The sequence below is a fragment of the Mesoplodon mirus genome (genome assembly GCF_964341445.2).
Source record: "Mesoplodon mirus genome assembly, chromosome: 7".
NCBI classification, from domain to species: domain Eukaryota; kingdom Metazoa; phylum Chordata; class Mammalia; order Artiodactyla; family Ziphiidae; genus Mesoplodon; species Mesoplodon mirus.
Window position 1 is genome coordinate 74,364,088 of NC_138983.1, and position 17,933 is coordinate 74,382,020.

A 17,933-nucleotide genomic window follows, 5' to 3' on the forward strand; every position below is an offset into this window, starting at 1 on the left:
AAATGAAAATACAACCTATGAAAATTTGCAAGATGCAGTGAAAGCAGTGCTTGGAGGGAAGTTTATGGCATTGAAGGCATACATTTGAAAAGATCTAAGCTTCCACCTTATGAAACTAGAGAAAGAAGAGCAATATAAGCCTACCACAAGCACAAGAAAAGAAGCAATGAATGAAATAAAAAGCAGGAAAACAAGAGAGAAAAGTCAGCAAAATAAAGAGCTGTTTGGTCTTTTTTTTTTTTGTAAAGATCAATAAAATTGACAAACCTCTAGCAGGATAACCAAGAAAAAAAGAGAGAAGATACAAATTACTCAAATCAGAAATGAAAGTGATGGCATCACTACTGATCTCATGGACACTGAAGGGATAATAAAGGAATATTATGAATAATTCTATGCCCACAGATTTTATAAGTTAATGAAGTGGACCATTTCCTTGAAAGACACAATCTACTGAAACTCACACAAGGAGAAATAAATACTCTGAATAGACTCATATCTAGTAAAGAATTTGAATCAATAATGAATAACCTTCCAAAATGGAAAGCACCAGGCCTGGATGGGTTCACTGGTCAACTCTATCAAAAATTAAGGAAAGAATGATACCAGTTCTCAATAATCTCTTCCAGAAAATAGAAGAAGAGAGAACACTTCCCAGCTCATTCTGTGAGGCCAAGCTTATTCTAATAGCAGAACCAGATAAAGATATTGCAAAACAGGAAAATTGCAGACCAATACCTCCCATGAACATAGATGCAAAATCCTCAACAAAATATTAGCAAATTGAATCCAGTGATGTATAAAAAGAGTTCTACACCACAGTCAAGTGGGATTTATTCCAGGTATGCAAGGCTGGTTCAACATTTGGAAATCAATTAATGTAATCCATCACATCAACAGCGTAGAGAAGAGAAATCGCATTATCATAACAGTAGATGCAAAAAGAGCATTTGACAAAATTAAACACCATCCATGATAAACTAACAAACCACCGAACCACCACAACAACTCTTGGCAAATTAGGGATGGAGGGGAACTTCCTCAACCTGATAAAGTACATCTATAAAAACCCTAAAGCTAACGTCATATTTAATGGTGAGAAACTAGAAACTTTCCAATTAAGATCAGGAATAAGGTGAAGATGTCCCCTTTCACCACTCATTTTCAACATTGTACTGTATCTCCTAGCTAATGCAACAAGGCAAGAAAAGAGAATAAAAGATAGATTGGGAAGGAAAAAGAAATCTTCTTTGGTGAGGTGTTTGTTCAGATCTTTTGCCCATTTTGCAGATGGCATGATTGTCTATGCAGAAAATCCCAAAGAAGCGACAGAAAGCCCTCCTGGAACTAATGAGCAATTGTACCCAGGTTGCAGAATCCATGATTAATATACAAAAGTCAATTGCTTTCCTATATACCAACAATGAACAAGTGGAATATGAAATTAAAAACACAACACCATTTACATTAGCACCCCCCAAAAAAAATGAAGTACTTAGGAACAAATCTAACAAAATACTTAGCTATATGAAGAGGTATATGAAGAAAACTACAAAATGTTGATGAAAGAAATCAAAGTAGTCTAAATAAATGAAGAGATATTTCATGTTTGTTTGAAATTCCTTAATGATGTATGATGTTTAACATCTTTTCATATGCTTATTTGACATCTGTAGATTTTCTTTGGTAAGGTGTCTGTTGAGCTCTTTTGCCCATTTTTAAGTTGGGTTGTTTGGTTTCTTATTGTTGATTTTTAAGACTCATTTATATTGTTTATTTATTTATTTTATTGAAATGTAGTCGATTTACAATGTTGTATTAATTTCTGCTGTACAGCAAAGTGATTCAGTTATACATATATATATACATTCTTTTTAAAATATTCTTTTCCATTATGGTTTATCACAGGATATTGAATATAGTTCCCTGTGCTCTACAGTAGGACCTTGTTGTTTCTCCATCCTGGATGTAACAGCTCACATCTGCTAACCTCAACCCCCCACTCCATCTCTCCCTCAACCCCCTCCCCCTTGTCAACCACAGTCTGTTCTCTATATCCATGAAGACTCATTGATTTTGGATACATGCTTACAGCATCTTTATTCATAACTGCCAAAAACTGGAAGCAACCAAGATGTCCTTTAAAAGGTAAGTGGATAGACAAATTGTGGTACATCCATACAATGAAATACTAGTGATAAAAATAAATGAGTTATCAAATAACAAAAAAGACATGGAGGAATCTTAAATGCATATTGCTTAGTGAAAGAACCTAGTCTGAAAAGGTTACATACCGTATGATTCCAACTGTATGAAATTCTGGAAAAAGTAAAACTATAAGGAGAGTAAAAGATCAGTGCTTGCCAGGGGCACAGGGGCTCTGGGGCTCAGAATGAAGAGGAGGGGCACAGGGGATTTCAGGGCAGTGAAAATATTTTTTATGATACTGTAATGGTGGATACTTGTCACTATACATTTGTCAAAAGGAAAGAACGTACAACGCAAAGAGTGAACCCTAATGTAAACTATGGACTTAGTTAATAATAGCATATCAATATTGGTTCATCAGTTGTAACAAATGTACCGCACTAATGCATGATGTTAATAATAGGGGAAACTGTGTGTATTGGAGGGGTGGATATATGGGAACTCTCTGTATTCTCTGCTCAATTTCCTGTAAACCTAAAACTGTTCAAAAAATAAATTATTTAAAAAAATGAAAACACATTAGTTCTTTGGAAAATGTCACCCACATCATCTTCATCATCATTGCCATTGATCTTTGTGTCCTTTGAACCTTTGATAACCCATGAATGAGAGAAATTCTGTGTGTTACATTTTGTTTGTCTCTTGCCAGGCTTCACTGCTTTCAGTTCATCAAAAACTGTCAAGCCATTATTAAGAAATCAAAGCAAGCAGGAAGTTTTAAATGACTCCACAAATTTGGGTGAGCCTCTACCACATGGTAGGCCAGGAGACAGCTTCCTAGTTTGGCCCTATAATATCACTCGCTCCCTTTACTTGGAAAATTGCTAAATGCTGCTCCTGGACAGACACCCTGCTGCTAATACAGACTGACTCTATAAGCCCCAGCCTACTGAGCTGTCCAACTATGAGATGAACTGTTATTTATTTATTATTATTTTTATTATTATCCTTATCATCCTCTAACATATTTTGAGGGCTTCCTGTGAACTGGGCCCTGCTGAAGCATTTTGTGTGCATTTTTATCATTTAATCTGCATGACAGCCCTAAACAGGGACTCTATTATTATCTCCATCTTAGAGATGAAGAAGCTGAGACTCAAAAGGTGAAGTGAGAGGACAGCATTACCTTGATACCAAACCCAGACAAAGACACTACAAGAAAACTACAGACCAGTATCTCTTATGAACACTGATACCACAATCCTCAACAAAATAGGAGGAAACCGAATTCAACAGTACATTAAAAGGATCATACACTATGACCAAGTGGGATTTATTCTTGGAATGCAGACTTGATGGTTCAACATATGAAAATTAATCCACGTAATACATCACATTAACAGAAAGAAGGAAAAAAATGATCATCTCGATTGATGTACAAAAAGCATTTGACAAAATGCAACACTCTTTCATGATAAAAGCACTCAACAAACAGGGAATACAGGGAAATTACCTCAACATAATAAAGGTCAAATATGAAAGGCCCACAGGTAGCATCATACTCAAAGGTGAAAGACGGAAAGCTTTTCCTCTAATTTCAAGAATAAGATAAGGATACCTGCTTTTGCCACTTCTATTCAACAAAGTACTGGAAGTCCTAGCCAGAGCAATTAGGCAAGACAAAGAAATAAAGGCATCCAAATTCGAAAGGAAGAAGTAAAATTATCTCTGTTCACAGGCAACATGATCTTACATGTACAAAATCCTAAAGAGTCCATGAAAAACCACAACCCTCCTAGAACTAATAAATAACATTCACTAGCAAAATCGTAGGACACAAAATCAACACACAAACATCAGTTGTGTTTCTATATGCTCACAATGAACAATCTGAAAAGGAAGTTAAGAAAATAATTTCATTTACAATAGCATCAAAATGAATAACATATTTTGGGATAAATTTAACCAAGGTGGTAAAAGATGTGTACACTGAAAACTACAAAGTGCTGCTGAAAGAAATTAAAGACACAAATAAATGGAAAGACACCCTGTATTCGTGGGTTGGAAGACTTAATATTGTTAAGATGTCATTACTACACAGCAGGATCTACAGATTCAAAATCCCAACAGCAGTTTTGGCAGAAATAGAAAAATCCATCCTAAAATTCATATGGAATCTCAGTGGGCCCCAAATAGCCAAAAGAATCTTGAGAAAGAAAAGCAAAGCTGGAGGTCTCACACTTCCTGATTTCAAAACTTACTGCATACAAAGGTACAGTAATCAAAACAGTGTGATACTGACATAAGGTCAGGCACATAGGCCAATAGAATAGAATAGAGAGCACAGAAATAAAACTTTGCATATATGGTCCAATGATTTTTGACAAGGGTGCCAAGATTATTCAATGGTGAAAGAGTAGTATTTTCAACAAATGATGCTGGGAAAGACTGCAAAAGAATTAAGTTGAACTCTTACCTTACACCATGTATAAAAATTAACCCAAAGTGGATCAAAGGCTTAAACATAGTCTAAAACTATAAAACTTTTAGAGGAAAGCACAGGAGGAAAGCTTTATGACATTGGATTTGGCAATGCATTATTGGATATGATACCAAAAGCATAGGCAGCAAAAGTAAAAATAGATAAATTCAACTATATCAAAAATTAAAACTTCAGTGAATCAAAGGACACAATAAACAGGGTGAAAGGCCATCTAGAGAATGGGAGAAAATAGTTGCAAAACACAAATCTGAAAAAGGGTTAATATGAAGAATATATAGAGAACTATAACTCAACAACAACAACAAAAAAGAACCCCCAAATAACCTGATCAAATATGGGCATAGAACTGGAATAGACATTTCTCCAAAGAAGATATACAAATGTCCAACAAGCATATAAAAAGATGCTCAACATTACTAGTCATTAGGGAAATTCAAATCAAAACCACAGTGAGATACCACCTCATACCCATTAGGATGGCTACTATCAAAAACAAACAAACAGCAACAGAAAATAACAAGTGTTGGCAAGGATGTAGAGTAGGGGGACACTTATGCACTGCTGAGAATGTAAAATGGTGCAGCTGATATGGAAAACAGTAGAGCGGCTTCTCAAACAATTTAGAATAAAATTATCATATGATCCAGCAAGTCCACTTCCGGGTATATACCCCAAAGAATTGAAAGCAGGAACTTAAAGAGTTATTTGTACACTCATGTTTATAGTAGCATTATTCACAATTGCCAAAAGGTGGAAGCCACCCAAGTGCCCACTGACCGATGATTGGATAAGCAAAATGTGGTCCATCCATACAGTGGAATATTATTCAGTGTAGGAGGAAGGGAATTCTGACACATGCTACAACATGGATGAACCGTGAGGACATTATGTGAAGTAAGTGTCACAAAAAGGCAAATTTTGTATGATTCCACTGTGTGAGGTACATAAAGTAGTCAAGCTCATAGAAACAAAATAGAACGGGGGTTGCCAGGAGCTGGGGAAGGGGAAACGGGGAATTGTTGTTTAATGGGTACAGTTTCAGTTTTGCAAGATGAAAAATTCTGAGGCTGGTTGCACAACCATGTTAATAACTTACAACTACTGATCTGTACACTTAAAAGTGGTTAAGACGGTAAACTTTATAGGTATTTTACCACGATTTAAAAAATGGCTAAGATGAAGGGACTCACTCAACATCAGGATGCTGGCACAGGGCGATGTCAGGGTTTGAACCCAAGTCTAATTCCAAAACTTGTACCTTTGATTTGTACCCTGTGATTTTCAGAGTAGAGAGTGATTTAATAATGAGAGAGGAGACAGGCAGGACCTAATATAGAAAACAAGTGCATTTTTTAAGGCTCCTGCATTGAAAATGTCTTTAAAAAGTATATAGTGAGTCCATAAAATACTGAGACGTTTAAACTTCTATTAACAATGACCATCTGCTCTGATGACCCCTGTGCTTTAAGGAAGCCTCCTCAGGAAGCTGACTTAGTTATGACATTGCCCTGAGGTTCACTGACATTGTCGCTGAGGTTCGACGTGTACCTGGAACCGTCCTTTGGAGCTAGGTTTCAACCTTGCATCACCTGGCACTGGGAAGCCCCATCTCAGACCATAACCTCCCACTCCCGGCCTTCCTTATCCTCTGTCTCGTCCGCTCCTTGAGTCACGTAGCCTTTGCTCCCTGTTTGCTCCCTATGGGTAATGCCCTATATTCACCCAGCCTGGGCCCTGCTCAAGCTCACCAGCTCCTTCAAGTCCATCCCGGCCCCTAAACCCTCCTGCCACCCTCACACTTCTGTCCTGAGGCTGGCCTAGTGCCCTTTGGGCCCCCCAGCCAGCAGGTCCCTGCTCTCAGGCTTTTCATTCTACTTTGACAACAGCCTCCTAGGTCTTCACCTCCTGCACCTGCCTGCATCCTCTGTCTGCTTCTCCCGACCCTCCTCCATCCCTTTACACGGCGCCCTCTGCCCAGCAGGCCCACCTGTGCGGCTACATCCATGGGCTGATGGGCTCCTTGTGTCTGGTTTCTGGTTGGGTTTGGCCAATGCGGGGGTTAGAGATCAGAGCAGGGAGGAGAGAGCTTGGGGTACTTACTCCCCTGGCTTCCATTCTCTGGGGCCACACAGCTTCCCTCAGAGGACTCTACCCAGCCCTCGGGGTCTCCGGGTCCCAGGAAATGCCCCTGCCCCTCACCCCTCAGCTCTGGGGGTGGGAACAGTCCTCACTCATACTAGCTCTGGGCCCTGCACTATCCTTTGTGGTTTCTCTGAGCCCTGCCCACTCCCTATGGAGTCCCTTCAGGAAACTCCCCTCCATCACTCCACACCCCTTTGAATGTGCCTTCAGCTCCCTGCCAGGACCTGGACTTCCCAGGCATGGAGAAGCTCCTAGATGGGACCTTCAAGGCTTCTCCTAGCTGCCAAGGGCCTCTGGGTGGTCCTGCCTTCATCCCACCCTGGTCTAGTCCCTCTCCTCAACCATCTCCTCTTCTGCATCCTCACCTTGACAGTGTAACTTCCGTCTAACCTGTGAATATGCTCACCACCCCCTCAGCCTGGGAACACCGCCTCTTCCCCCTTCCTTTCCTTTATTGTCAAATGGCTTCAAGAGGTTCCTCTCCCGCTGGGTCCTCAACCCACTGCCATTGCCCTCGGGGGCCTCCTCGGGCTCTCGGCCTCTCTGTGACATGTGACACAGTTGTCAGAGAGAGGCACGTGGCCTGGTGGTTCAGGGGTTGGGGGAGCAGGGCAACGTGGTGGTTACTAGACTGGGCTCGAGCCCAGCTCTCCTACTTCCTAGCAGGGTGACCTTGGGCAAGTGATACCTCAGCTTCCTCATCTGTAAGGTAACAAAAGGACAGTCTTATAAGTTACTGGTGACGTATAAATGATATAATACATACTAAAGCACTTAGAAGAGAACATAGGGCAAATGGGAAATGTTCTCTATTATGAGCAAGAGGATGGGCTCTGGAGTTAGAAAGCCTTGAGTTCAAGTCCCACCTCTGCTACCTTCCAGCTGTGCAGCCTGGGGCACGGTTCTTTGCTTCTCTTTGGTTGCTCCCTGAGCAGCAAAAATGAGTTTGATAAGCTGGGCTTCGTAGGATTGACAAAAGGTACTGCTTGGTGAAATGTTCAAAGGAGTGGGATAACATTTTTGAAATTAACTTGTGTGTGTGTGTGTGTGTGTGTGTGTTTTATCTATTTCTCTTAACCTTTTGGTTCTAGGCTATCCCATCCCCCAGCCCTATCCCCCCACTGCCTCAGGAAAGGGATGTAGTACAGAAATAGTAAAAAAAAAAAAAAATGGGGTTTTCAAAAGAATAAGGATATGAGGAAATGGCCAGGCGCTGGTGAGACGACGAGTCTGGGAGTGGAAGGAAAGAAGAAGCTTCTCTGCTTCCCCGTCAGCTGGATCCTTCCTCCCCGGTCTCCCTGGGAGAGCCCTGTGGACCGGCAAGTCCTCAGGAGAGGCTGCTCCTGAAATCAGACTGCCCGAGCATGGTGCCCAGTGCCCCAGCCTCCCTCTGTGACCTCAGGCAGGATACTCAGCCTATCTGTGCCTCAACACCCTCATCTGTAAAGTGGGGCAAACAACACTAACCTCCTAAGGATGAAATGAGTTAATACACTCGAGAGTGAAAAGAACAGTACCTGGCACAAAGCAAGCTGTCTCTGTGATGAATACCCTCAGCCTGGCAACAGCTCTCTGGCTCCCTCACCTCTCTGACTGCTTCCAGGTCTCCACGCCGGGCTCCTCTCCCCGCAGATGTCCGTTTCCTCTGCACTCTGTCCATGGGCTGGGGCCACTGTGCCACCCCCTCGATTCGCAGGTGTGTATTTCCAACCCCTGGTTCATCTCCAGGCCCCAAACTGCCTGGCTGCTTCCGGGATGTTGAGGTGCTCACTCAACCAGTCCTGCTTCCTGCCCTCTTGGTAACGGTATTATCACCTGCCAGCTCATCCAGCCAGCTTTCTCCATGGCCTGTGGCATTGATCCTACTGATACTTCCAGAAAGCTCTCAGACCAGTCCCAAAGCAACAGTCCAGTCAGGTGGTAGTATTAATGTGGTGGGCAGAATGGTCTCCCAAGATGCCCATGCCCTGATCCCCAGAACCTGGGAATATGCTCCATGACGTGGCCAAAGGGACTGTGCCGATGTCAAGGTTACTAATCAGTGCTCTTAAAAGAGGGAGACTAAGGACTTCCCTGGTGTTGCAGTGGTTAAGAATCCGCCTGCCAATGCAGGGGACACGGGTTCGAGCCCTGGTCCGGGAAGATCCCACATGCCATGGAGCAACGAAGCCCGCGTGCCACAACTACTGAGCTTGCGCTCCAGAGCCCACGAGCCACAACTACTGAGCCCACGTGCAACAACTACTGAATCTGCATGCCTAGAGCCCGTGCTCCACAACAAGAGAAGCTACTGCAATGAGAAGCCCGTGCACCGCAACAAAGAGTAACCCTCGCTCGCTGCAACTAGAGAAAGCCTGTGCTCAGCAACGAAGACCAAACCCAGCCAAAAACTTTTTAAAAATTTTTTAAAAAGTGGGAGACTATCCTGGGTTATCCAGGTGGGACTAATTGAACTCCACCAGTCCTTATAAGCAGAGAACTTACTCTGGCTGTATTGGAGAGATAAGTGGTGTTTCTTGCTGGGCCCCCACTTAACAGCCCCAATGCTCCTCTTCCTGGGAAAGCACCAGGTCAACGTTTCCTCTTTACCCAAATCCCCCCCAGATGGCACCACCTCAGTCTGTTGCATGAATGAGGATCACGAGAACATTGATCTCACATTTCACTGACAACCCCCATTCTCCATTCCACAGGGTGGAATTTCCCTAGCTTAGTCAATTATCTTGTTATCTCAGTTAACTGAGAATTTCCAATTTAGATATTAGATGTTCCCAAAGCTAAATTTACACTCAAAAAGTGAAGCTTCTGTTTTTAGAAGCTTGAGTCAGCTCAGTCTGAAACTCAGCCCCACCTCCCCCGTCTAGCTGTGTGATTTGGGCCAGTTCCTTAACCTTTCTGAGTCCCATGTCCATGTCATCAAATGAGGATAATAATGATAATAGTAGTTCTCACCCGCACAGGATTTGTTTTGTGGATATAATTCTATAAATATATATACAGAACATACATAGATGATATATAAAGCCATGTGAGATACAGTAAGTAGTCCATAAATGTATGCTGTAGCTGTTTGCATTATGTATGCTATTCAAAAGATTATGATCTTTCTTTCATCTCACATCCATCAGAATGGCTACTTTAAAAAAAAAAAGGGAAATAACAAGTGTTGGTGAGGACGCAGGGAAAGTGGAACCCTTGTGCCCTGTTGTGAGAATGTAACTTGGTGCAGGCACTATGGAAAACAGCATGGCAGTTCCTGAAACAATTAAAAATAAAATTATCATATGATCCAGCAAGTCTACTTTTGGGTATATATCCCAAAGAACTGAAAGCAGGGCCTTGAAGAGATATTTATACACCCATGTTCATAGCATTGTTTGCAACAGCCAAAAGGTGGAAACAACCCAAGTGTCCATCAGTAGATGAATGAATAAACAAAATGTGGTGAATCCACACAATGGAATATTATTCAGCCTTAAAAAAGGAAGGAAATTCGGACACATGCTACAGCATGGATGAACATGGACATTATACTCAGTGAAAGGATATTATACTCAGTGAAAGAAGCCAGTCATGAAAAGACAAATACTGTTATGATTCTACTTATATGAGATACCCAGAGTAGCCAAGGTCATAGAGACAGAAAGCAGAATGGTGGTTGCTGGGGGCTGGGATGGGGGGACAAGGGGAGTTGTTGTTTCATGGGTGCAGTTTCAGTTCTGCAAGATTCAAAGAGTTCTGGAGATGGATGGGGGTGATGGCTGCACAACAGTGTGAATATATTTAATGCCACTGAACTGCACACTTAATAAAAGTGGTTAAGATGGTAAATTTTATGTTATGCATATCTTACCACAATAAAAAAAAAAAAAGAAAAATGAGATCACGATCTAGCCCTTTCCTCTGAACTTTTTCCTCTTGGAAGCCCTCCATCTGCTGGTGAGAAACTAGTCCCATCAATTGCTCTGCTGGGTACTGACCAATGAAATCAGCCGCCAGTTCCCAAACAGGGGACAAAACATTCCCTGAGGACTGGTGAGACCTAACAGGTGAACCCCCAGAGCAAGGAGCACTTGGGGAGAAGCCAGGGGTGAGGTAGGGGTGAGGGGGGAGGATGGGAGCACGACCCAGGCAGGAGGACAAGCGCGATGCAGATGGGGAGCCAGCAAGTGCACCCTCCCAGGCCTGTTTCATTCCGTGGATTTCCCCACAGAGAGTCCACCTGTCACCTTATGTCTCAAAATGCAGGTGTTCGCTTAGAATAAGAGAAATGTGAATTAAAATGACACAGGTACCATACTTCACCCCGTAGATCAGTGAAGATCCAATGGGGGGTCAGCACCCTAGGCTGGGGAGGGAGTGGGAGACGGGCGTCCACTGCTGGCAGGACACCACGTCTGGAAACCTCTGGTGGGAAATTTGGCCATGCCCATCAGAGCTACAGCTGTGTGTGTCCTTTGACAGAGCAGACATACCTGCATGTCCGTGAAATTATGCAAATAATAGGAGAATCCCAGCAGCCTTGTTTAATAATAATAAACAAGATTATGGTGTAGGCTCTGGTTCTTTCCTGAGAGGCAGCCCAGAACTGACAGGGGCCAGAAAAAGGGACGAGAGTCATCCGGCTGGATGGGATCTGGGGTATGTGTATGAGATCAGTCTGGCTTCACGACCCTCAGATCCCACGCGAGAAGGGCTGACACAGGCTGGAGAGATGGCTAAACCCATGAGAAAGGAGATGCCTGGCAGGACACTGACCACCGAGGGTGAGGGGTGGACACCAGCATTTCATCCCCCTGTCATGTCTGTTCTTTCTTTTTCTCTTCCATCTCCACCTTCCTAGCTGCAGCCCTGCACTGACTTGGGCTGTCCTAGAGCTCAGTCTTCTAGGGATCCTGGGACTTCCCCAGGGTGGGACTGGGGGAGTCCCTGGGGAGGGGGTAGGGTCAGTCAGCCCTTCATTGTTTACCCTTCGCTTCTCTTTTCCTCAAAACAAAGTTTATTGAAAGAATACACACACACACACACACACACACACACACACAAGCAGGAGCTCTGCTGATCAAGAAGGGAGAGGGAGGGAGCACTGATGGTGGGGTTCTCAAAGTGTGGTCCTGGAACCAACTCCAGGGAATCCATTCCCCCCACCTGAACCTGGGGAGCATACAAATGTGAAGATTCCTGGGCCTTACCCCAAACCCACTGGGTCAGAATGCCTAGGAGTTCATGTTGAACAACCACTCTTAAACATGCGGAAAATCCAACAACCACTGGCTTTGGTGTTTCTTCATTCTGGAAGAACTGAGTCCCTTTCTCAGCAGAGTTTAAATAACAGCCATATCCAACTCTAAAAAATACAGTTTACAAGGCACATCAAATCATATAAATTATAACTTGCAAGGTTTAGCTGTGAAATGAGCAAGGCTGAGGCTTTTGAGCCGTGTAAAATGGGAGAGGGGAGATTGTGAATAGAGCTCCTGATGGCTCGTCTGCACACAGCAGCCGGGATGTTCACTGGCAGGTCTCCCCCTGGTTTACAATCCTTCAAGCCTTCTTCCCACTGCTTTCAGATAAAGATCAAAACCCTTATGGTGACATGAAGGAGGCCGACTTGTCCCTTAGCCCTCCTCCTTCCCACTCTGACTTCTGGATGCCCTGGTTTTCTCTCAGTCCCTTGGGTTCACAATATGCTCTTCCACCCCAGGGCCCTTGCACATGACATTCCCTTCTCCTTTTGTCTAGTTAGGTCCTCCTTGTCTTCCATATTCCTTTCCTTTACAGCCCCAATGTTGGAATGGAATTAGTCACACCTTTGTGGGATCATTTGACTTATTTCTCTCTCTCCTGGCAGCTTCCTGATGGCAGGGACCATGTCCAGTTCTGCCATCACTGTACCCCTAGACTTGGCTCGGTGCTGAGGCTCTGGGTAAATACTGTGCAATGAATGAGTGATAGCAACAGTTATCACTGTTGACTATAAACAGTTCTCACTAGCCTGGCTATAAACAGGCTTCCTACTGCCTTAGGGAACCAAACTCCTTACAGGATATAGAAAAAAGTCTGGAGGGTAAAACCCTGCAAATATCAATATTGATTTTTCCCTGAGCCAAATGATTACAAGTGACTTTTATTTTCTTCCTTATATTTTCCTTTCTCCCAATTTTTAAAAACAAGAAGCATGTAACTACCTTCCATTATCGGAAAGAGTAAATGATGTCGAAATACTACGATACCAATAGTCCAAACAACATGTCAGCCTTGCTGATGAGTAGAAATCTTTAGAAGCATTACTGCCTATTCTTTAGGATTGATCCAGGCAAATAAAACAAACAATCTTTTTTATTTGCTAGATGTAACCTCTGGGTAATTGCAAGGATGATTTTTAGTAATATAAATCCCTGACATTTTTGTTTTGTTTTGTTTTGTTTTGTTTTTTGCGGTACACGGGCCTCTCACGGTTGTGGCCTCTCCCGTTGCGGAGCTCAGGCTCCGGACACACTGGCTCAGCGGCCATGGCTCATGGGCCCAGCCGCTCCGCGGCATGTGGGATATTCCCAGACCGGGGCACGAACCCGTGTCCCTTGTATCGGCAGGCGGACTCTCAACCACTTCGCCACCAGGGAAGCCTAGTGACGTATTTCTTAAGCTAAGTCCGAGGAGCAGTAAGCAGTCAATTATTTCTATACAATGAATGCAACTCAATTTCTGTCTAGTTAATAACTGTCCTCATTAGTTCCCTTTTCCAAATGGCTTATTAATGTCAGTGGATCCTCATCTCAACCCTGTGCACCTCTGAGGATTCTTCTCAGTCTCTGTTTTAGGAGACCATAATAATGATCATTGTGACATTCACTGAGCACCACATGCCAGGCTCTTTATATGCATTTCTCACTTAATCCTCAGAATAACCCTGTGAGGTAAGAGGTTTACAGACAGGGAAAAGGAGCTCAGAGTGATTAAGTAATATGGTTGAAGTCACTCAGCCACAAAGTAGCCTAATGAGATTCAAACCCAGCTCTGTCTATCTCCAAAGCCTGTGCTTTTAAAAATTACTACAGTTTTCTAATATCATAGTCCGGTTCAAAACAGAGATCTCTGTCTCTACTTTAGCCAGACAGGAAATAAAACTACCCCAAATCTATGCCTTGTTAGGATAAAGAAGAAACTACAGTTCTTCTTCTTCTTCTTTTTCCTCCCACTTTGCACACTGAACAGATGTTCTGTGTCCTTGAAGGGAGACCATATCATGGAGGAGAATCTCACGGGGACGTTCATGGAGTTATCTTTAAATCTGTTGCGTTTACAATAAACATTCTCAGAAAACTAGGAATAAAGGGGGAAATTTCTCACTTGGTAAGAACATGTATAAAAACCCTACAGCTAACCTCCTACTTAATGGTGAAAGAGTAACTGCTTTCCCCTAAGTTCAGGAGCAAGCGAATATAAGGATTTATACACTGCTCTTGTTCAGCAGAGTCCTGGAAGTCTTAACCAGGGAAATAAAGCAAGGAAAAGAAGATAAAAAGCATTCAGATCTCCTTTTCTGAAAGAAGAAATAAAATTGTTCTTATTTGCAGATGACATGATTGTTTATGTATAAAATCCCAAGAAATCTACAAAAGCCCTTATATAAGAAAGTGCAGTTAAGGTTGCAAGATCCCAAGAAGCATACAAAAATCAACTGTATTTCTATATACTGTCAATGAACATGTGGACACCAAAATTAAAAATATAATACCATTTACAATCACTCAAAAAAAAAAGAGAGACATACTTAAGTGTAAATCTAACAAAACATGTTCAGGACTCGTATGCTGAAAACTACAAAACACTCATGAGAGACACTGAATAAATGGAGAAATATACCATGTTCATGAATTGGAAGACAATGTAGGAGTATATCAATTATTCTCACATTGATATATAGGATAAAACACAATTCCAATCAAAATTACAGCATGATATTTTGTGTATACAGACAGGCTTACACTAAAATGTAAATGGAAAGGCAAAGGAACTAGAATAGGTTAAAAAATTTCTTTAAAGAAAAGTGGGAGGAATCACACTACCTGATTTAAGACTTACATAGCGACAGTAATCAAGGCTATCTCATAATGGTAGATCCATTATGACAAATAGATCCATGAAACATAATAGGGAACTAAGAAGTAGCCCCCATAGAAAGTATGGCCAGATTATTTTTGACAAACTTGCAAAAGCAATTCAGTGGAGAAAGGATAGTCTTTTCAACAAATGGTTCTGGAACAACTAAATATCCACATGCAAGAAAAATGAACTTTGACCTAAATCTCACATCATAAATGACAATGAACCCAAAATGGTTCATAGATTTAAACATAAAACTATAAAACACTTAGAAGAAAACATAAGAGAAAATCCTCAGGGTCAGGGACCTGGTGGCATGTTCTTAGACATGACACTAAAAGCATGATCTATAAAAGAAAAAATAACTACCTGGACTTCATCAAGAGTTAAAGCTTTTGCTCTATGAAATACTCTGCTAAGAGAATGAGAAGACAAGCTACGGATGGGAGAAAATATTTGCAAACCATCTATCTGACAAGGGACTCATATCTAAAATACATAAAGAATTCTCAAAACTCAATGGTAAAAAACTAAACAATTCGATTAGAGACACTTAAAAGATATGAAGAGATATTTCACTGAAGAGGATATGCAGAAGGCAAACACATACATGAAAATACATTTAACATCACTATCGATTTGGAAAATGCAAGTTAAGACTATGATGAGATACCACTACACACTTACTAAAACAGCTAAAATGAAAAACCGTGTTTATGCTAATTGCTGGTGAGGATGTGTCTCATACATTGCTGGTGGAAATGAAAAATGGTACAGCAACGCTGGATAAGACTGGCAGTTTCTTTACAAACCGAATATATATAAACACATATGTTAATCCATGCAATCAAACTCCTGAGCATTTATCACAGAGAAATAAAAACTTATGTTCACACAAAAACCTGTACACAAATGTTTATAGTACATTTATTTGTAATAGCCCCAAATGGAAACAAAATGTCCTTCAAAAAGTGAATGGTTAAACATAGGTGATACGTCCATACCGTGAACTATTACTCAGCAATAAAAGAACAAGCTGGGCTTCCCTGGTGGCGCAGTGGTTGAGAGTCCGCCTGCCGATGCAGGGGACACGGGTTCGTGCCCCGATCCCGGAGGATCCCACGTGCCGCGGAGCGGCTGGGCCCGCGAGCCATGGCCGCGGAGCCTGTGTGTCCGGAGCCTGTGCTCCGCAACGGGAGAGGCCACAGCAGTGAGAGGCCCGCGTACAGCAAAAAAAAAAAAAAAAGAACAAGCTAATAACCTAAATGGATGTCAAGGGCACTACACTGACTAAAAAAAAAAAAAATCAATCACAAAGGTCATACATACATGATGAAAATTATAGAGACGGAGAACACATTAGTGGTTTTCGGAGCGTGGGGACGATGGTGGGAGGAGGAATTGTGACTATAAAAGGAGCATCACAAGGGACATCTCTGATGATGGAATACTCCTATATCCTGAGGGCCACACCCAAATCCACACGTGGTAAAATGGCACAGGACTCCACACATGCTTCGTGCCATTCTCTCTACCATTTGTGCATCTATAATTATTTCAAAATAAAGTTTAAAAAAATCTGTTGAGTGAAGTCTGAGGGTGGTCTGCCTTTCACAGTCCTAAAGGGATTCCATTGCATTTCTCTTTCTGCTTCAATATTTTAATCCCTTTCAAAATGTTAAAAGGCTCAAAGCCACTGTTTTTATAATTCCTTACTTACAATTTCTTCCAACTTCCTTGGCTGTCAATGAGCTGGGACTGTGGACCAAGCCACAGCTAATTCAGAGAATGGAATGAAATGAAGTGAGAGAGCGCTGAGGCCATGCCCAGGGCTTACCCTGATTTACTACTTGGAGGTACGGGGGCGGGGGAGGGCTCTGAGGGGCCCAGAGTCTCCAGAAGCTCTGGAAAGGGCGAGAGGCCATTGCTCAAGCTGGGCACTTCAGGTGGCCGTGGCTGCCAGACGCGGAGCAGGTGAAGGTCAAGCATCAGCTCTAAGCCCACCTTCCAAACCACGCCATCAGGGTGGGACACTGCAGAAACAGTTAGCAAAGGACACAGGGCCCATCGCACTTTGCACTGTGCTCATTCTCACCACATGTGCCAGGGAGACCCAGCACATGCGGGGATTGGTTATTGGTGGCACACCGAGGAAGGCTGGGACTGTTAGCCAGAGGCTGTGCTTTACAAGAGACTGGAGTCCACAGAACAGTAAGGACTTTTGGTGGTGTGAGAGGTAGGGAGGGTCGGGGACTGGCTAGGAAGAGGTCTTACCTCTAAAACAAGGTCTGAATTTTCATGCCTTCCAATCGTAGTGCTTTTATTCAGGACAAAATAGCCTTCTGCACTCTTTAGATAGGCTTTCATATTCTCTGCTTTCCCTATAAAAGGTTTTCAGAAAACAATTTTGTTAGAAAAATACAGTCCTCTAATTACTCAATGTCATATTTAGAATGAATGGAATACACCATAATGTCCACAGGAGAAGGCAGCAGAGGTAGGAGTGGATAGCTGGATTTAACAATGATCACAATGATAATTCCGCACATTTTTAAGACTGTCTTGTTAACAGTGATAGCCGGCATAGATGAGCTTGCTTCTGATCACAAGAGGACATCCTTTATGTAACTCAGAGCACAAACAAGCAATAGCAAAAAAAAAAAACCCAAACAAATCTGAATTCCACTGATAACCGCTCTCCACTTCCCATTAAGCTTAGTTTGGGGTTAGTTATCTGACAGAATCAAATACTCAGTGTTACTAACCCACCACTTACTAGCTCTGTGTCTCTGAGTGAGTTACTTATTCTCTCTCTATGCCTCTGTTTCCTCATCTGTAAAATGGGGCTAATGATACTCTGTATCCCAAAGAGTTTTGTGAGGATTAAATGTGAAGCATCTAGAATGGTGATTGCTACACTAAACACCCATTTGTCCTACTGTGATTGTGACTGTTATTAATCTTGGGCTTCTGAACTTTGACTCAAGAAACCCCAACTTCTACAGAGCTTCTTAAAGTGTGGAAGAGTCAGTCA

At 42.4% G+C, this 17,933-nt stretch overlaps 1 protein-coding gene across 1 annotated transcript in view; it reads right to left on the reverse strand.

Moving 5' to 3' along the window:
* LOC309808805 (forkhead-associated domain-containing protein 1-like) overlaps positions 1-17,266 on the reverse strand; it is a gene marked incomplete at its 5' end in the record, with an annotated part of 205,828 nt that extends 188,562 nt beyond the window's left edge. The window contains one exon of the mRNA XM_082629380.1: positions 17,174-17,266. Within this exon, the coding sequence (XP_082485506.1) occupies positions 17,174-17,266 (93 nt within the window). The remainder of the gene's footprint in view (positions 1-17,173) is intronic.
* Between the last annotated feature and the right edge of the window lie 667 nt (positions 17,267-17,933).